Genomic DNA, 21474 nt, shown 5'->3' on the forward strand with positions numbered 1-21474 from the left:
AGCTGCAGGCTCCAACTAGTGTGCCATACGGACACAAACAGTTCCAGACTGAAAAGGAATTAATCCCTTATAAACACACATGGGCTAATTACTCAAAGTTTATATTACGAACCCAGAACTGGCTAAAAATCAAGGAAAAATATTGAACAAGTTTTGCTCCACATGTTCCTTGTTTGCAAATAAAAAACAGGTTTCCTCCAATTTCTCCCACCCACATGCTTTTCATGGCATCTATCTGAAGAGTTTTTGGATTTCCTGAGAAAACGAAGAAAGGAAATGTGGGGCTAATTGGCAATAGGTGTGATGAGAAAATATTTGGCAACAGAGTTTAAAAAAAAAATGGCCTTTTTCAAGTCCTACACAAATGAGGAATCTCTGAGGATAAGAGTCTTACGTAAGCTAATGAAACAAACTAACTCAGGATAAAACTTGTATAACGTACTTTGGTCATTCTCCAGCCCCAAATCCCTATCAATAGGATATTTTAATTTATTTAGGAAAGAAATTCCAAGCATCCCCTTAAAAATAAAATATAGAGTGCCCTGGTTAGATCCAGTCTACTTCGAAAGCCATTTTTTTTTCCTGTCATGCTTTGCTTCCCATAAGAATCTTTGGTCCACTTCTATTTAGCTTTTTGAAAAGTTGTAATAGATACAGGAAACCCATTCCCCCCTCAATCTATAGAATTTATTTCCAATATTCCACTTGGCTGTAAAGAATAAAAAGATCTTGTGGGGGCCTGCAAACTGGGTAATAGGTTCCATTAATTAATTAGGAAGTGAGGATGGGGGATGGAAGAAGATATTTTCTCATCTGCTATGACCACACGCTAAAGCCAGTTTGAGGTAATAATCTAAGGCAGATTATAAACTCAGGGACAGTGAATTTTCATCCTGCCTCAGGCTGTCAAAGCCAGTGGGATGACTTTGGACCACTCTCTCTTAGTCCCAAAAAGAAAGCAGTGGCAAACCACTTGCAAGAACTTGCCAAGAAAACTATAGGGACTTGTCTGAGGCAGTTCACTAGGAGTCAAGACAGACTTGGAAGCACAACAACAAAAGAGACCACACACATTTTTTTAAAATAATAATAATAGTAACATACAATCAACGCTAAGTAACTTCCCATTCCCCTTCGTCCTACATTCTTTGTAGAATATTTCTGTATTCCACACTTAAGGCAGAAATCTAAACAGATAAAAATGTGTGCCTATTGAAGGAAGTGTGCACTTGGCTGAATACATCAGGCTGTCGGTGTTTAGCTTATAAAGGTAAATTACTTGATACAGTGTTTTAAGAATAAGTAATTATAAGAACTATGGCCAAATTCTCTAAAAGAATTATCAAGTAGATCATCCTAAGTGATCACATGCTCCTGGCCCTAACCCACTTCTGCCAAGTAGATCCCAGCTCTTATTTCATTCCTTTTATTTCTGGTTTTGTATGTGGTGCTATTTTTTATACCTCTCAGGGTTCAATGTCCTCCAGAGGAACTATTAAGAGTTACTTCAATAAATGAAAGTTGAAGGTCCTTCAGCTGCCCAACCATTAAAACCAAGTGCAACCAATCAAAGCTCTACGCAAAGCACACTCTCTGGTTTTGCACAATGCAGCTATTGATAATTTGCTTAAAATGTGTGTGTTTTTTAAAAAAATATACATCTATTTAAATTTTAACTAAACAAAATATATGAATAAAGAAGAAGGGTGGGGGAGAATCTCCACATAGCTACAATCATACAGTGGTTAAAATGCAGTACTGCAAGCTACTTCTGCTGACTGCCTGCTTCCAGCAGTTTGAGTCTTATGGGCTCAAGATTCAGCCTTCCATCCTTCCGAGGTGGGTAAAATAAGGACCCAGATTACTGGGGGCCATATGCTGACTCTGTAAAACCACTTAGAGAGGGCTGTAAAGCACTGTGAAGTGGTATATAAGTCTGCTATTGCTTTCTGCAAACCTTCGAAAGTCTCAGATTTTCAAGTCATATGCCATCCAGTCAAGATCAGGTCTTGCAAGTTTCCTGATCATAGCAAGGCCATGAATTCATGATACTGGGTTTTAATTAAAAATATTGGGGTTGTTGTTGTTTGTTGGGAGCTTCTGCATAAAACCTAGCACTAGGTACTCTGGAAACTGGCCACTGTGGTTTACCTCTGTTGTGGTTATTAAAGAATTCCTGAGAGCATGTAAGAGATAGGGGTGTCATCTTGCTTGATATGTATGTTTTTATATGATGCTTTTATAACCATTTGCTTGAGCTAATAACAAAGTCTAAAGCCCTTTATTTATTGGTGTGCTCACTGTCTCTGGACCCCAAAAAGCCAGTTGCCTTGGCAGCTGATCACTGCCATGACATGTGGGAAAATATATAGAGTGGTACTTCAGTGCTTGGGACTTGACACATTTTGACTTAAAATGTTGTTGTGGTACTCATATGTTTGGTACTTGACGCACTTCGACAGGAAAAGGGGGACGGACATGAAAAATGGACAGGAAGTCAGCCATGCCGGGAAGTTGCTACAAAAGGAAGAAGGGGATCGCTGGAGAGAGCAGACAGGAAGTCCCCCATGCTGGGAAGATCATGGAAATATTGGAAGTCCTTCCCGGCTGAAACAAAGGGTCACCTGGCAAGTCAATGGTTTATTTGGAACTCATCATTTTTAGTACTCACTGTGCCTCCCAGAACTAATTAATGACAAGTACCAAGGTAACACTGTAGCAAAAAAACCTTCAATAATGTGTAATTGTGAGAAAGAGAGGACTACGAACAGAATGGAAAGAGGTGCATTAACAGGCATGTCACTATTTTTATATGTTGAAAGGCAAGCCAGGAAACATAATTTTCTTTTGCAACTAATTTGCTAAACTTTTTCCTTATTTTTCCCCAGAAGGATTGCAAACACATAGTTAAATCAGTTCATCTTGCATCAAGTAAATTACACCTTCCATTCAAAATGTAACTGATGCTTTTTGAATTCCACAGAAGGAATAAAATTCAATAATTGAGCTGCATCGTTTTAGGGTTTCATGGTTATGTAGCATGATGCCAGTTACATGTTTATTCTAAGTATGCCTAAAAATACTCAGCAACCAGAATTAGGATGGCAATTTAGATGATCTCAAAATGTCAGTTTCAAATTCTAGGTCTTTGCAAGCACATTTTATACTTTAAGTACTGTTTAAGCCATATGGCATCATATATATCCCACAAGAAAAAAATAAGAACTTTTTGTACCAAAATAGCATAGTCTTTGTATGTATCCTGGAATCCTAAAGCTGCAGTATTTCACAAAGTTTGACTCAAAACTCAAGTTCCTAATTTAACATCAAAACTAAACAGGAAGGAGCCAATAATTAGAATTATCACTAAGCCCATGGAAAAAGTCCTTTAATGTCCTATAACTATATCCATGTCAAGCAGAAAAAGTTACAATAATGCCATGGAGGAAGAAAATAACGGGGCATTCATTGATCCCAAAATGTTATTCCTATGCAAATGCTGTTCAGTGCAGAAGCCAAGCTACATGTTGTTATTGCTTGAAATTAAAAAAAAGGAAAAAGTGATACAAAGAAAAAAGATGCTAAGTGGTTAATATGGCAGTCCAACCAATGGAGCAAAAAAAATGAGAGATGGATGATTTACCTAGTTCACTGTCCAGTTCTTCCGTGTGTACCCCTTCTTCTCCAAAGGAAGAGCAGTGAGATAGAAAAAAAATTAAAAGAAACATTCAGACACCAGCAGCAAGCAAGAAATTCCTTCCAGTAAACAGCAGAACCAACACCACACGTTTCATACCAACTTTGCCCAAACCCATGCCGCCACAACACTCTGGTTACTATAAAGCATGTAGCTTTTGGCAACTGTGCTAAAGACACATTTGGCACTGCAAAAGTAAAAGCATGGATCTCCTCTTCAATCCGCCAAAGGGTAGAGAAGATTGCAGGACAATCAAAAACGTTCAAGGATTACAAATGAACTGTACTGATCGAGGGCGTTGGGCATGGCGAATTCTTGCATGTTTGGAATTTCCATTCATTTCAGGGAATGGCAGAAAGGCTTAAGTGGTTTCCTGCATGTTATTTTTATGATAATTTGTGAACATATTCAAATCAGAACTCTTCTCTGTACAAGGAACCAAAGTCTCATACCAGGTGCAATTCAGCTGTTTCCAAATCTGGTTTGATAAAATATTACAGGTAGTCCTCAACTTACAACAGTTCTTTTAAGTGACCGTTTGAAGTTACAACGGCACTAAAAAAATGACTTATGGCCATTTTTCACACTTACGACCTTTGTAGCATCCCCATGATCATTTGATCAAAATTCAGATGCTTGGCAACTGGTTCAAATTTAATGATGCTTGCAGTATCCTTGTGGTCATGTCATCCCTTTTGTGACCTTCTCACAAGCCAAGTCAATGGGGAATCCAGATTCACTTAACAACTGAGTTACTCACTTATCAACTGCAATGGTGATTCACTTAACAACTGTGGCAAGAAAGGCCTTTAGAAAAGGCAAAACTCACTCAACAAATTTCTCACTTAACAATAGAAATTTTGGGCTCATTGTGGTGGTAAGTCAAGGACTACTTGTACTTCCATTCCACAATAATTAAAATAAAAACCCTCATGACCAATTATAACTTCCTATTAAATAAAACCATTAATGGAAATGATTAATTATAACTCCTGGGTCAACTTCATTGGAACGAGTTGACACATCATATAATGCATGCTTGCTAGTTGGTGTCATCTTAGGACTGCATTTTTAGCCGACGTACCTAGCTTCAAAATGGGCTAATTGCATGAATTTCAAAGCAAATGTCTTTTACTCTATTCTAAGAAACGCTTTCATGTGAAAGTACTTGCAAAGAATGTACTCCATTTAAAAATACCACTAAAGCGTAGAATTTTTATCTGTAAATGATGGCATGAATGAGAGTGTGTGTTGTTGTTTTTATATTAAGAAACAAAACTGTAATCAGCAAATGAGAAATGATAAAACTTGCAAGCAAATTATAGGACAGGCATGGATTCATTTGAGCACATCAGTCATGTCTTCTAAAAAGACATGACTTCTCAGCATCAAAACACCAAAAACAAAGTAACGTTCCCAGCTAGATTAATTTATATTTGTAAAGAATCTATCAGTCACAATGCAAACAGTATTGATTAAGTATGTTTTTTTTTCTAATAAGCATAATAATGTTTTCTCAATTTCAGATAGAGCATACTATGATTCAGGTAGTAGACACCACTTTTAATATAAAAGAAATCGGAATCAATAGAAGGCAATTTTACTGGTAGCAAGAACAGGAAACACTTACCAAAGCCATTTGAACCAAAGGTGCTTTTGAAAAGGCAACTGTACTGAAGAAGCTTCTTGGATGAGAAACGAAATCTTTTCAAGGAAAAGAAAAAAAACAAAACAAGAAAGCCTAGCTGCCTTTTGAAAAACATCTTTGGGACAACTATGACCTGGATGATTTGAGAATCTCCATAGGCATTTAAAGCCATTGGCAGTTGAAGCAACATAAAATGTAAATGCTTGTGGAGATAATGGATCTGTTCAGGGTTGTGCAGTATTCAAGTCCAAATATGCCAACGAATCCCTACTCGCATGGTCTACAGTGAGGAATGCTGGACTTATCATTCAGGCACATCTGGATGGCTGGACACTGATTAGACAGGACTCAATGAGCCAACAGGTCTAAACTAAGATGTGTAAAGCTTCCCGGATTAAAGACCACCCAATTCCTTGGACATTATGTCTCAGAACTTCAAGCACTTTGATATATTTATGCATTACGTTTATTACTCAAGTTGTTATAACTGCTGATTGGGAGCCTCCAGAACTCAGCATAAGACAGGTGGCTATATAAATGGTTTCAATAAATAAGTAAATGCCATACTGACAGGGAGTTTTCCATGAATTTGGGTCTGGTTTATAGGTAGTCCTCGACTTACAACACTTTGTTTAGTGACTGTTCAAAGTTACAGAGTTTTTCACACCTAGAACCATTGTAGCATCCCCATGGTCATATGATCAAAATTTGGATGCTTGGCAACTGATTCATATTTGTGACGGTTGTAGTGCTCTGGGGTCATGGGAACAGCATTTGCAACCTTCTGACAAGCAAGATCAATGGGGAAATCACTTTAACAACCCAGTTACTAGACTAGACTAGAATAACAGAGTTGAAAGGGACCTTGGAGGTCTTCTAGTCCAACCCCTTGCTTAGGCAGGAAACCCTACACCACTTCACAATTTAACAACTGCCATGATTCACTTTCTTGCCAACAACTGTGGCAACCTGAATTTTGGGCTCTATTGTGGTCGTAAGTCAAGGACTACCTCTACAGGTAGTCCTCGTCTTATGACAACAATTGAGCCCAAAATTTCCATTGCTAAGCAAGGCAGTGGTTAAGCAAATTATGCCTATTTTACAACCTTTCTTGCCACAGTTGTTAAGTGAGTCACTTCAGTCGTTAAGTCAGTACCATGATTGTTAAGTGAAACTGGCTTCCCCATTGACTTTTTTTTTTTGTTGGAAGCTGGCTGTCAAACCATCATAAATGCATGTCAATTGCCAAGCATCTGAATTTTGATTATGGGACCACAGGGATGCTGCAAAGATCATAAGTGTGAAAAAAGGTCACAAGTCACTTTTTTCCCCCAGCGCTGCTGTTAATTTCAAATGGTTACTAAATGAATGATTGCAACTTGAGGACTTACATGTATTTGAAGAACATCAAGTCAGGGATGGGTATCATAAAACCATCACTCTATGTGTTCATATGCAGGAGCCATGTCACGCAACCAGTATAGTTTCTTGAGTTTGAAAATAAGTGTGATAAACTCGTTTTAAAAGACAGCAAGAACATTCTCTCCAAAAAGTTAAATCGAAATGGAAGTTGGCAAGGGTTTTTCTGAATTTACTCACTTTTCAAGTGGTTGACGTGCTTTTAGCGATTGTCTGCCAAAAAGATTTTGTCCATCTCTGCAGCCTTATTCTCAAATCAAGATATATTTGAAAAACATGCTATGGAAGTACCTTCAAAGCAGAAGTTTATTATTTCTGATATGTATGTATGTATGTATGTATGTATGTATGTATGTATGTATGTATGTAAAAAATATTTGGTTTTTCATGTCAATTTAGTTTATGTTTAAAGAGGGAGGTGGCATTTAGCTTTTTAACACCATCAACGATGTTAACATCCTTCTAATTTGTTGCTTGAATATCTGTTTGCCCACATCTATCATTCCTAATTCTAGAGTTTAAGAAAATCTTTTGAACCATAGAGAATCCATGACAGTGTTACATTAAGAAAATATTTCTTTATATATGTAGAACTAGCCTATATTTGCATGCTCAAAAGAGAATTTTGAAAATGCTTTAGAACTTTAGAACTCGGAAAATGATTTAGGCTTAGCCTTTTTTGAAATGTTTTCAAATGACATATATTCTGCCTGCAAAAAAATATTGTTTTTTTTTAATACATTTTCTTTTCTTTTTCTCCTATTCTCAATGCATGCCTAACAAGTTAAGGTAGTTTGGTTTCTTAAAGTGGACACTAATTTCCTTCCTTCAGTGTTTCAGAAACAGTCAAAATTAAATCTTTGCCAATATAGCATTGCAAAAAATATATAGAATATATATTGCAAAATATATTTCTGCAAAAAAGAAGTACCAGTACACATTTGCCTTCAATAAAGTTAATAAAGTGACTTTGGCACCAAATGCATATGATAATAAAAATACATGATTTCATAACTCTGATGTCTAGTGTTCTTTTACCCAGAGTGATTTTGAAACTATACCTCCTATAATTGTGATTCCAGTAGTTTAAAAAAAATCTAAGAGGACCAATGACGATAATAACTAAAACACTACCTAGCTTGGAAATCTGGTTTTATCCTTTAATCCTAAAATAATTTTGACCATCTTCCTTATTTTCTTGCCAAGACCCTGTAACCATAATTAGATGTTTCAACTAATGAGATGAGACAAGGTTGATGGCCATTAAATGCATGGTTATTTTGGTACAAGGCCTTATTCATCAAACACTCTCTCTAGAGCAGAGCTGTCAAACACATATTCTGGCCATGCCCACGCCCGGTTTAGCAAAGGGGAGAAAAGTACCAATACGTCACATGATGCCGCCATGATGCCGAGGGTTTGACACCCCTGCTCTAGAGGGCCTTTGAGTATGTGCATTGTGCTCTTTTAAAGGTGATAATCTTGTTTTCCTTAACATTTTTACTAATCTTAAAATGTGCACTACTTATTTTGCTATTGTTTTCCTTTCATTTATGAACAGCTAGTCCTTGACTTATGACTGTAATTGAGACCAGAAGGTCATTAAGAGAGTCACCATGTGACTGTGGGAAGCTGCAAACTGCTGTAAAGGTAAGTTGGTTGCCAAGCCCCCCAAATGATGATGTGACTGTGGGGGAGAAAATGACAACATAAGTTTGAAATTGAATCATAAGTAGCTTTTGGGGGGAGAGGTCTGTCGTAACTTTGAATGTTCACAAAACAACTGGTCATAAATCAAGGATGATCTGTACCAATTTTTTATTACTACTATTGCTGCTGGTGGTTTTATCTTTACTTACAAAATTGTTTCCAGGGTGGGTGTTTGCTGGGTGTATGGCTTCATAATTCCTACAAAATGTGAATATTCTTCCCCCACTTCCACGCCATCAAAAAAGAATTGTTTCCTATACAGACACACCCAACCAAAGACCTTTGTGTGCAGCTGCTACGGCTGTATGTTTGTCTCACTCAACCCACATCTGAGCTTCACTGAGCTGGCGGAATATTTCTTTGGATAAAGATCAAGGAGAGGCAAACAATAAGATGTATGGAGCTCCCCAGACTCCTCTAAGTCTTGGAGTACCATATGATCATACTGTTGAAACTATGTAGTAAACAAAACAAAATTAAAATGGCAGTGAGGAGAACACTAAAAAATCTCCCCTGTGCTCCTTCTCTTACATCATGTCACCAATGGTCTTCTGAAACTCTTAGAGGCCTACTAGCCATTTTTTTAAAGGGTTTTTTCACTAGCTACAAAAGCATTGCTCACTCAGATTTATACACTGCAGTTGTGTTAAGACTACAGGCCATGCTGGGATATTCTGTGGACTCTCGTGACCCAAGACTTCTTGAGGGCTGCCAACTGCTGAAGATGATTACAGACCAACCTGTGATTCTTAGATCACTTGTCATTAATGCATGATGACTTGTTAAACAACTGAAGTTTGATTGCAGCCAGAGAATCAAGCCTGAATTGTAAACTACTGACTTTCAAAACAAGAAAAGGTTGACTTCCCAAATTATTTAAGCACTGATTGTCTTACCATCATCTTCACATTCTTCTAGAGGCTTTTGCTGTTTGTTCAGGCACCTTGGGTCTAGCCAAGACGTTGTTTTAGTATTATGACTATAAATAAAAAAAATAAAAAAATGAGTTTCATAAAAAAACATAGTAAAAAAAAAATAACATGTCGGCATAATTTTTATTTTCAGAAAATGGAGAGAACCAATCTAGAACTAAGGAGAAATTTCTTGACAGTTAGAACAATTTATCAGAGGAGCGGCTTGGCCCAAGAAGTTATGGGTGCTCCATTACTGGAGTTTTTTAATGAAGAGATTGGACAACCATTTGCCTGAAATGTTAGAGAGTTTCCTGCACGAGCAAGAGTTGGACTAGAAGAACTCTAAGGTCCCTTCTGTCTTTGTTATTCTGTTATTTTGAGCTGCATGATTGGATTGTGAACCATATACAATTATGTTCTTTATTCCCCATTCCACTGTTGCAGTTTCCTATGACTTTTAAAGAAGATGTCATTTTAATTCTTGGTGTGTCTACAACCCAGCTGAGCCCTATGATTTATTCACAGTTCTTCATTCAAAGAGCCACAATGCATTTGCCTGTATCCACAAATAAATAGGAAAACACAGAAATTCTGTATTGTTGAAACAGAATACCATGGTTCCTTCCACAAATCTCAAAAGAATGTTTTAATCATCAAAGTGATCTAATCCTCCTGTGACATTATGTGAAGGAGAATATACATGTTCCTTTGAAGACTTACTATTAAATAACAGTTGTGCTTTCAAAGGAGAGTATTCACATCCCTGCTATCCATTACTAGTGATGTGAAAGCTGGAGTGGAAGGTCACCATTTCACATACTACATTACCCACCCTTGCAATGCAAAAAGAATCCATCTATTCAATTCTTTTGTGCATTTCTAGGCAATTAATCACCGGTTGGTAAATTAAGCCATAGAATTCCAACAAGCAAAGCAAATTAACAACAATGGAAAACACTGGGTTTGCCAAGGTACAAAACAATTTATACCTCAAAATCATAAAAGGAAGTTGTAAAATGTTTGAATATCCTTCCAAACTGAAGGTGAGGGATATATTTATGGAGGCAGAACAATGCAAATTCTGGGCTAAGTATTGCATAAATGAAAATTAGGGTTTGTTTTTTTTAGTTTGTCATCCTATAATTTGTTTACTGTAGAAAATAAAGATGACTAATTGTGAAGACCGTAAAGCAGTTACCACTGATTGTTTTTAATAACTTACCATACGGTAAGAATTTAGCTTCTAATTTATTCTATCAGCAGCCAGAGTGCTGATATCAATGAAATGTTTACTATCAGCATTACATGAAGAAATGTCACTACATGAACAACTCTATGTGCATTTGCTTGAAACAAACCCTACTGGATTCAGTACAATGTATTTATGAATTGATACATGATGATTAATTGCTGAATAAAAGATCCAAAGGCTGCCACCATGATGCCCATTCCCTGAAACAGCTAAACTGAGCAACACATAGTCTGGATGAATCATTCAGTCATGAGACCTAGGCTACTTGGAGGTTGTACTTCCAAATAGTCAAGGAGCATCATTATCATACAAGGAAGAAATAATCTTGCCCTAGTCATTATCACAAGCTTAGTTTATCTTGCCTGTAACAGAAGGTACTTTTTTGGGAGTGACCTCCAAAGTTGAAAAGTAGCACACTATGGTACTTACTCAATGGAGCAAGGGCTACTAGACTAATTACAATGCATATATCAATAGAAGATCTGTCAGCATGGAAGATCAGCCTGGCCCCATCTAAATGCCTGTGTAAATCTCTTCACTTCATCCAGGACACTGTCAAATTGTTCCTTTTTTATTCTCTTTCCTTATATAATCTTCTCCAAAAATAAAATAAAAAAAAACACAGCAACTAAGATGATTAAAGGCCTGGAAACTAAAACATGAAGGTCAGTTTCAAGAATTGGGTGTGGCTAGTCTAGATAAAAGAAGTACTTAGGGGTAACATGATAACAGTATTCCAATATTTGAGGGGCTGCCACAAAGAAGAGGAGGTCAACTTATTTTCCAAAGCACCAGAGGGCAGCATAAGAAAGAATGGATGGAAACTAATCAAGGAGAGAAACAACCTGAAATTAAGGAGAAACTTCCTAACAGTGAGAACAATTAACCAATGGAAAAGCTTGCCTTCAGAGGTTGTAGGTGCTTCATCACTGGGGTTTTTAAAGACAAGTCTGGACAGCTACCTGCCTGAAATGGTATAGGGTCTCCTGATTAAGCAGAGGGTTGGACTAGAAGATCTCCAAAGTCCCTTCCAGCTCTATTGGGATTATTATAACTTCAAAGTTTGAGATGGGGATCTCTTATAAGACTAAGATTTCACAAAGTTAAGGCAGATAAATAGTTTATACCTTCAGAAATTCAATGAACTTTCAACTCTTTTCCAGAATTCTTCTCCATGTTCAGAAAACCCAGAAAGTCCCAAAGGTGCTTTTTCAAGAAGTGACTGGGCTTATCTGTTTTTTCTTTGGAGACATTTTGCTTCTCATCCAAGAAGCTTCTTCAGCAAGAAGCCAGAAAGTCCAGTTGCCTCTTGAAAAAGCACCAACTGTCTGATTTGGTTCTGCAACCCAACAAGACAGACACAGACTTCAGAGAGTAATTAGGACTGCAGAAAAAACAATTACTACTAACCTGCCTTCAATCGAGGACCTGTATACTGTACGAGTCAAAAAGAGGGCTGTAAAAATATTTACAGACCCCTCATATCCCAGACACAAACTGTTTCAACTCCTTCCCTCAAAACGAGGCTATAGAGCACTGCACACCAGAACAACTAGACACAAGAACAGCTTTTTCCCCGAACGGCATCACTCTGCTAAACAAATAATTCCCTCAACACTGTCCAACTATTTACTAAGTCTGCATTACTATTACTATTAATCCTCCTATCCTTCTTTCCTTTCATCCAACTCCTCCCACTTATGACTGTATGACTGTAACTTTGTTGCTTGTTTTTATTGACTGTTTCCTAATACGATTTGATTGCTTATTGTACCCTATGACTATTATTAAGTGTTGTACCTGATGATACTTGACTCTTGACAAATGTATCTTTGCTTTTATGTATACTGAGAGCATTTGCACCAAGACTGGTGTTCAATCACGCGTCAAAAGATTCCTATGTGTTCAATCACGCTTCCTATCAATAAATCCATCCTAATTCATATTCTATTCTATTCTATTCTATTCTATTCTATTCTATTCTATTCTATTCTATTCTATTCTATTCTTTGGAACAACCATGACCTGGATGACTGAGAATCTCCATAGACAAAACCCAGAGAAGTTTATGGAACCTAAAGGTTAAAAAAGAAATGAAAATACACTTTACTCTATAAAGTAGACTTCTCCATTCTCTGTATAAGCCATCTCCCAGTTTTCAGGCAGAGGACCCAAGTGTTCCTCTGCACAAGGAGGTAGGTATTGAGGGAGCTTCTCAGATGGTTCCGTGGTGGAAGCAGTGGTGATGCTACTATTCAGAGATGGGAGAGCTGCATCTCTTATACTGTGTATATTGTGCTCGTCTTGTTCACCGGATTCTGCTGTAGAAGAACATAATAAATAAAAAGAGATTATTACTTGGAATATTTATAAAGCCCCCCTTTTTTTGTTTCCATCCCTACTTGGTTTAGACCAGGGCTGTCAAACGTCATGCGCTGGCCACGCCTACACCCGATTTAGCGAAGGGGGGGGAATCCTGATACGTCATGTGACGCTGCCGTGACGCTGTGAGTTTGACACCCCTAGTTTAGACTCTCCACTCACTAACTCAGAATGATACAGAGTTTTAGACCCTTTCACACTGGACTGAATGAGGGACAGATCAGTTTTCTTTTCTTTTTTTAGAAACAAATTATCACCAATGACGTGGCATTAACGAGCAAATAGCTAAGAGGGACGTACATTATTTATGGACCGTAACACACACATACATTTTAAAAAGAGCTTTCAAAATTGGAAAATGAGTCTTAAAATAACAAAGACAGTTTCAATATAAAAATCCGTACTGAGATACAACCCCCTCCCCCAAAAATCCTAAACTTTAAATACATGTTTATGGACTCTGACTTAGTAGTGAATAAATAAGAACCTGATACATACTTCTAAATGGCTGAAAAAATATATAAAAGTACAATTACTACAAAGCAGAAAACATAACATTGTAGCCTGGAAAAGCTACAGAAAATAGAATGGAACTAAAATGATCAAGAGTTGATATAACTGTCCTAAGTACAATATTTCTGGTTGGATTTCTGAAACTTAGGAAAAAACTCAGAGAAAGTGGAGGAGAACTATAATGCTGATCTGGACCTCAAAAAAATCCAGTTTGACACACCTGATCTAGAGAAACTTTTTCAAAGCTATCAGAAAAATCAGAATATCGGACTCTATTCTCTGTCTTGCTGGTTTCCACAAAGCAGCTGTTCCTTAAAAGCATGACTCATTTTACTTGTTATGAAAAGTAGGGATATGCAGCAGTTTGGAATTCCGTTGTCTCCAGCTATTGCAATGTCCACTATCCAGATTTTTTTTTTTTTACATTCTTATCAACAGTGGTTAGGTCTGATGTGTTATGTAGCAGATGCTTGTCAGTGGTTAAGTAAATGCCATGGTTGTTAAGTTAAACAAAGGTTTGCTATGGGCCTGTTGAAATAAATGCCACTTTTCAGCAAAATTGTGGTAAAAATGCAGTCATGTAATCATGGGTGAGCACAAATGGTTGTACATACAGGTCAGCTGCTGAACTCCTGACATGTGGAGGACAGGTGACTGTGAGGGAGGAGAGCTAGCAGTGGGAACTTTGGAACTGAGTTGTAAGTACTTCGAGGAGGTCCGTGGTAACTTGCTAAGTGACCAGTCGCAAGCCAAGGACTTTGTGTACTTTGTCTATTTTGTGGTCCCAACAATTCTTGCTTACAAGCAAGTGGCGTCTCCTGCTGATATTCCAATGCATCATTGTTGCTACTTTGACATTCTGTTGGCATTTTTATCTATCTATTGAGTTTTTCCCAAGAAACTGTCCTCTTCGAAATAGGATGTAGACATTCCAATTATGCTCCATCAGGTGATTTTTTTTAAAAAAAAAAAAGGATTGTTGTTAGCAGCAACAACCTTTTTCAATCTGTCAATGTTGTCTTATGTGTCTTACCACACATTACAGTTAATATATTACTCTGATACTTGTCTAATTGCAGTAATTGCAATAATGCTGGCTGGGGAATTCTGGGGGTTGAAATATACATGTCTTAAAGCCACCAAAGATGACAAACACTAATCTGACATATTAAATAATATACTATTAAGTAAGAAATACACAGGGTTATTGCTTAGGAGCCAAATTCCAACCAGTGTAATAGCCTTTGGTGACCCCCATCTGATAGCTTAAATTCAAAAATTAAAAATTAATTGTTTCCTCAGGATTGTTCTGATTACTCTCTTAAAAGCTGCAATGCATATCTTAAATTTGAAATTAGAAAAAAAATCATATTGTTAACAGAATGCAGCCAATCCCAGGAAATTACCTCATGAAAAAAATACTGATTTCCATGGATCATGATTCTCCTGATCTTCCAATTCATCGAGGGAGAAAGAGAGACCGAAAGAGAAGTGGGGGAGACAGAGAAATTAAGAGATTTACCTGTAAAGCTACTGTTCATTTCAGGGGTGTCATCCTCTTCATTCTCTGCATGTACTAAACCAGCATTTTGCATATCATTGTAGGACTTGGTTCGTTTGGGAGTTGTCTGCTTGGAACTTGAGGGGAGATTTTGCAAAGCATCAGCATTATTCACTTTCCCACTGAGGGATTGGCTGGGAGGTTTGGGTGTTCCATAATAGTTACCTAGGAAATAGAAACACTTTTTATTTATTTATTTGATTCAATTTAGGCACCACCCAGTTGCAGCTGGCGGAGGAGGCTCACAATATAAGTTTAAAAAGGGAAGGAAAAGAATCCTGCCACTCTACATAGCATCATCATCATCATCATCATCATCATCATCATCACAACAACAACAACAACAACAACAACAACAACAATAATAATAATAATAATAATAATAATAATAATAATAATAATAATAATAATAATAATAATAATAATAATAATAATAATAATAATAATAAGTACATCCTTTTTTGGTAGCCTCATTTTTCCGGTTCTGCTTTGTAGTAGCATTTCATTAGAGTGCGGTTCTCTGACATGGTGTATTTCTGCCATTTCTGAGGTTGTTCAGCTTCCAGTAGCCCTGCAGGCCCATGCCCTGGTTGCTCAGCTATGGGACCCGTGGTCTGTAGCCCACTTGTTGACAGGTGCCCAGGTTCCCCAACACCCGAAGCGGTCCTTGTTAACCTGGGCGACGACCAAGCCGGTATAGGCTTCATTCGGTTGTGTTTCACCATGATTCACTGCATGGGTTGTTGGCTGCCCTTAGTTCTCCTCCTCGGCCGAGACCTCTTTGACATGGTTGGACCTGCTGGTAGTTTGCACTACCGCCAGCACAGCTCTCAGCTTCATTGGAACAGTTAAGCCCCACCCACCCGCCGCTATGTCAAGGCGGCACCGCTGAATACAGATTGACAAAGTTTTGGAACACAATACCTCAGATATCACGATTGTGGAGAAGAAAAAAGTATGGATTGTCGACATTGCCATACCTAGTGACAGCAGAATCAATAAGAAACAACTTGAAAAAGTCACCAGATATCAGGACTTGAGAATCGAACTATAGAGACTCTGGCATAAACCAGTACAGGTGGTTCCAGTGGTACTCGGCACACTGGGTGCTGTGCCTAAAGACCTAAGCAAGCACTTAAAAACAATTGGTGCTGACAAAATTACCAAAATCAAGGCCTTGAAGAACAACCAGGTTATTAGGGAAAGCCAGTATGAATCTCAGAGGGGATCTTATTTTAAATTTGCAAGTTTGTATGCCATCCCATTCAAAGTTTTCCTTTTCTCCCCTTCACTAGCTGCAACAATAGGCATTTCCCCATTAGTATTTATTTAGCGTATGATATACAATGTCAGGGAAATCTGCAAAATGCTAGAAACAATGCAGTCCTGGCAGCCTAAATTATTTTATACAGGTATGAATAAGTTGCGGACCCTGACTTCCCATCAACTGGAAAACTTTAAACAGATGTCTGCTGTGTTATTTTGCAGCAACATAACCATTTTTATTTTAAAAGGAGAAACAAAGTCTGCAGTTTTAGGGGCACCACACATATAAGATCTAAACAAAATAAAAGGCAACTGAGACTAATGGAAGAAAAAAGGGAAGAAAAAAAATTACGTTTGAATTTTGATTAGTTATCTCCAAAGAAATGCATTTTAACACTGAAACATACTGACAGTGAACTTCTCACAAAATTCTATCATCACCTGGAAAAATAAGGGAAGGCTGAGATCATGTTCTTTAATAAATATCCTCAGCAGATGGTAAGTTCATTTTTTAAAAGCAACATTAAAAAAAAATGCAACCTACAGCCTAGAATATAAAACCATGTCACCTGCTTTAGAAGGATAAGCTTTTAATGGTTGGAAATAAAAAAAGAGAATCAAAAGACAGATCAGATACATCTAATTTTCAACAACAGAAAATTACTCCTAGACAACTGCATGTCAAATGTGGAAGCTGTTCTTCTCAAAAATGGATGTCCAGGAAAAGCTCTTCCAACTACGTTAGAGTCATTTTATCTCCCATCTTGGTAGCATATGCTTGGAGATTTTCAGGATGGCACCAGGAAAATGTTACACATTTATCCTACTGCAATTGTTGAGCTTTGTACCTGCCAGGAACTGTTAAAATCCATGGGCTTGGCATAGCTCAGATTCCGAGGGAGAGCCCTCGGGGTGTAGATTTTTAAGAAAAAATATTTTTTAGATGTGTTAAATCTATCTGACAGTTGTTTCCTGCTCAAAATATTCAGAAAATGACTGCCAAAAAAAAAAAAAAAGTGTAGGGAGCAGCATTTGAAATCTCATGAAGCTCATGGGCTGCCCATTCTTGTTTGAAATAACTGCAGATTCTTAATTAAATGCTTCCCTGGATTCAGTAAACTCAGTCATGTAAGTTGATTAATTCTTCCTAAACAGGAAAACTGAATTTCCTAGGCATTGTTAACAAAGGAATGACAAATGCCATATCTGCAAACACCAGGGTATCAGTCACTCTGCAAATGTCACTTATGACAACCCCGCTTATATTAAACCTTTTTTTTAATGGGCACTTTTCTTCTTGTGGGTCCAAATCTGGAGAGATTTTTGATATCACTGTGTGAGGCCTTGCAGATGTTGCAGTGAGAATACTAAAATCTTGGGAAATGGAGATTGATGACGGTGGTTGAGAAATGCCAAGCCACCCTTCCAGTTTCTGTAATAATGTTCAGTGCACAGAAATATGCTAGGTGCTTTATAGAACAAAATCTATCCAGGAATGATCTAGTTTCAGCTAAGAGCCAAACCTTAACACTGCAATCTAGCCCAACATCAATTTATTAGGTTTTTTTTAAAAAAGTCATATATTGAAGTACAACCTTAAGATGAACCATACTAGAATTATATGACTAGTTTATGGAAAAGGACCAGGAGTGACATGATAGCAGTCTTCCAATATCTCAGGGACTGCCACAGTCAAGCTATTCTCCAAAGGACCCGAGGGCAGGACAAGAAGCAATGGATGGAAACTGATCAAGGAGAGAAACAAGAACCAAGGAGAAATTTCCTGACAGAACAATTAATCAGTGGAATGACTTGCCTCCAGAAGTTGTGAATGCTTCAACACTGGAAGTTTTCAAAGAAGAGACTGGACAGCTATGTCTGAAATAGTATAGGGTTTCCTGCCCGAGCATCGGGTTGGACTAGAAGACCTCTAAGGTCCCTTATTCTGTTATACAAATACTTCTAGAAACTAGACTAGACCATTAACAGGATGCTACTTTCTAAATCTCTCTGGATCAGAGAGATGGGAAAGCCCATTTAAGTTTTCAATGGGGTGAACTTTCTCTCACCCATACCCTGATTTTCACCTTCTATAATTCGCTTCTGGAGGAGACTGAAGCTGAGGAAAATTACTCAATAGAGTGATTCCTTTTCAAAGGCCTTGCATAAATCAGTTCTAATGAACATAAAGGCTTTAGCTTCAGTGCAGATGTAGGACCTTTAAACTCCTTCTTCATTTTGGATTTGAAACGCACATGTATACATTATTGATACAGAGGAAATGGCTTCTTCTAGTAAAAGCATTAATGGGAATAATGAGTGCTCTTACAGCACATCCTGCCTCTCTTATTTGTATGCTCTAAATAATGCCAGGGTAGCAGGATGATGAATGGGGAAGAAGATTGAAAAAGATTTGGGGGGGGGGAGAAATAGGAAAAGAAAGCACTTCTTTAGACCATCTTCCTGTAACAGTTGTGTTGAAATAGTCGACAAAGGTTCTATAAACAACACAGTTTCTTCTGATAACTTCCATGATGCTGTAATGCCCTCAAATATTTTTTTAAAAAACAATTCATTTAATTGGAAAGAAAGAAAGAAAGAAAGAAAGAAAGAAAGAAAGAAAGAAAGAAAGAAAGAAAGAAAGAAAGAAAGAAAGAAAGAAAGAAAGAAAGAAAGAAAGAAAGAAAGAAAGAAAGAAAGAAAGAAAGAAAGAAAGAAAAAAGAAACTGGGCATTTCTTTCTTTGCTTGCTAAATTTATTGGCTGCACACTTTTTTGGAAGAATAATCCTCTGTTCCATAAAAGTCTCATGTCAGCTGAGGTGGACAAAGAAAAATCAGAATGAGGTAGAAGGTACAGAGATTGGGAAAGTTTCCTCTTCAGCTTCCTTTCTGAAAAAAAAATCATATTTCTCTGATTATGTATGCCCAGATGGAAACCATTTGGTACATTCGTTCGTGACATGTTTTCATATTTTTGAATGTACCTATCAGCCAAAAAGATGGCCGATCCTTAACAGTGGCATACCTGGCACATTTGACAGCAGAGTGGCCACCTCCACTCACTGAACAGCACCCTAAGGGCTTGGAACCATGGTCTACTTCATCTCCATCCCTGTGCTGCCTAGCAAACAATTGATTAGATAAAATAACTTCTATTATCATTTTTTACTGTGAGCCCACTGGCCCAGATTAAAAATGAAATTCTGTTGCCTGCTCTGAAAAGAAAGTATGTATCTACCCATACATAACACACATATATACATGCTATACACATACACATGCTACACACACACGAATGGAATGGAACGGAACAGAATAGAATAACAGAGTTGGAAGAGACCTTGGAGATCTTCTAGTCCAACCCCCTGATCAGGCAGGAAACCTATACCATTGCAGACAAATTATTGTCCAATCTGTCTCTGTCTCTCTGTTTCTGTGTGTCTCTTTCTCTCTGTCTCTCTCTCTCTGTCTCTCTCTCTATACACACACATACACACATATATTTATATAGTTTTCGTACATTTTCACGGGTACAGATATGCAGGTCTTGGCACGTTCGGGTCTTTTCCCGTGTAAAATTGAGAGTATCTTGGCAACGTTTCGATGAGGTCCCACTCGCCATCTTCAGGCTGGTGCTTTCGGCTTTGTGCTTGTGCGAGCAAAGCGTGATCGGAGCTGCCGTCTCTCTATAAATACTGGTGGGGAGATTGGCTGTGTTGTTATTTCTTGATTGGTTGATGGAGTTGATGTTTGAAGATTGGTTGGTTTTTTTCGTAAGAACACGTGTGGCTGAGATATTGGCTGTGTGTCTATCAGCCTCCTGTGTTGTAATGACTTGGCTGTGTGATGACCTTCTGAGTTCTATTGTTGTGACATCCTGGATCTTGTGCTGTAATCTCCTGGGTCGTTGGCTGTGTTGTAACATCCTGAGGTTTTGTGGTGTAACCTCCTGAGTTTCGTGATGTATATCCTGAGTGGATGGCTGTGATGTGATGTTCCGTTTTTGGTTTGGTTCCGAGTTTGAGGCCTGGCTATGTGTTCACGGCGTGTGTCAGTTTGCTTGGTTAGGGGGTCGGGGTGTGTGGCAGCTGGTGATGCAGCCGTGATCTGGTTTCTGGACGGTGGTTGCCTTTCATCTATGGGGTGGGTTTGGGTTTGAGTCTGGTGAGGAAGATTAGTCGTGGCGTCATGTGTTGTTTTGGGTCCGGTGTTGGTTTTCGTGGCTGGGACTTGTTTGTTGATAAGGGCTAGTTTCCAGATGTCCAGTAGGCGGGAGGTATTAATTAATTAATTAATCTCCAATATAGAACACTTCAACAAGAAAATAATCAGGGAAGCCATCAAAATAGAGAAACACCCCCATAACATGAATAAATGGGGACGATACCTCCTGCCTACCAGACATCTGGAAACTAGCCCTCATCAACAAATGAATCCCAGCCATGAAAACCAACACCAGACCCAAAACAACACATGACACCACCACCAACCTCCCTCACCAGACTCAAACCCATCCCATAGACGAAAGGCAACCACCATCCAGAAACCAGATCATGGCTGTATCACCAACTGCCACACCCCCTGACCCCCAAACCAAGTAAACTGACACACGGCATGAACATATAGCCCGACCTCAAACTTGGAGCCAACCAAAACCCAGAACGTCATATCACAGCCACCTGCTCAGGATATCACATCACGGAACTCAGGAGGCTACACCACCAAACCCCAGGATGTTACAACACAGCCAACGACCCACGAGATTACAGCACAAGACCCAGGATGTCGCAACAATAGAACTCAGAAGGTCATCACACAGCCCATGACCCAAGTCATTACAACACAGGAGGCTGACAGACACACAGCCAATCTCTCTGTCACATGTGTTCTTACGAAAAAACCAACCAATCTGCAAACATCAACTCCATCAACCAATCAAGAAATAACAACACAGCCAATCTCCCCACCAGTATTTATAGAGAGACGGCAGCTCCAATCACGCTTTGCTCACACAAGCATGAAGCTGAAAGCACCAGCCTGATGATGGCGAGTGGGACCTTGTCGAAATGTTGCCAAGATACTCTCAATCTTACACGGGAAAAGAACCGAAC

At 38.3% G+C, this 21474-nt stretch overlaps 1 protein-coding gene across 24 annotated transcripts in view; it reads right to left on the reverse strand.

Annotated features, from left to right (window-relative positions):
- The window catches only part of MAGI1 (membrane associated guanylate kinase, WW and PDZ domain containing 1), a 524636-nt gene that overhangs the window by 111717 nt on the left and 391445 nt on the right, over positions 1 to 21474 (reverse strand). For 10 of the 24 annotated variants that reach the window (XR_015747473.1, XM_087954565.1, XM_087954564.1 and 7 more), the window contains 4 exons: positions 15058 to 15261; positions 12751 to 12961; positions 9371 to 9453; positions 3644 to 3682 (listed from right to left, as the gene is read on the reverse strand). Coding sequence is in view for 23 of the 24 variants with exons in the window: in XM_087954565.1 (XP_087810691.1) it covers positions 3644 to 3682; positions 9371 to 9453; positions 12751 to 12961; positions 15058 to 15261 (537 nt within the window). In the remaining variant the exon portion in view is untranslated. The remainder of the gene's footprint in view (positions 1 to 3643; positions 3683 to 9370; positions 9454 to 12750; positions 12962 to 15057; positions 15262 to 21474) is intronic. The other 14 variants (XM_087954578.1, XM_087954577.1, XM_087954574.1 and 11 more) reach the window with 2 other exon arrangements.

Source organism: Notechis scutatus, chromosome 2 (assembly GCF_049901735.1).
Source record: "Notechis scutatus isolate UNSWTSFEM ecotype Mainland chromosome 2, rNotScu1.2, whole genome shotgun sequence".
NCBI lineage: Eukaryota > Metazoa > Chordata > Lepidosauria > Squamata > Elapidae > Notechis > Notechis scutatus.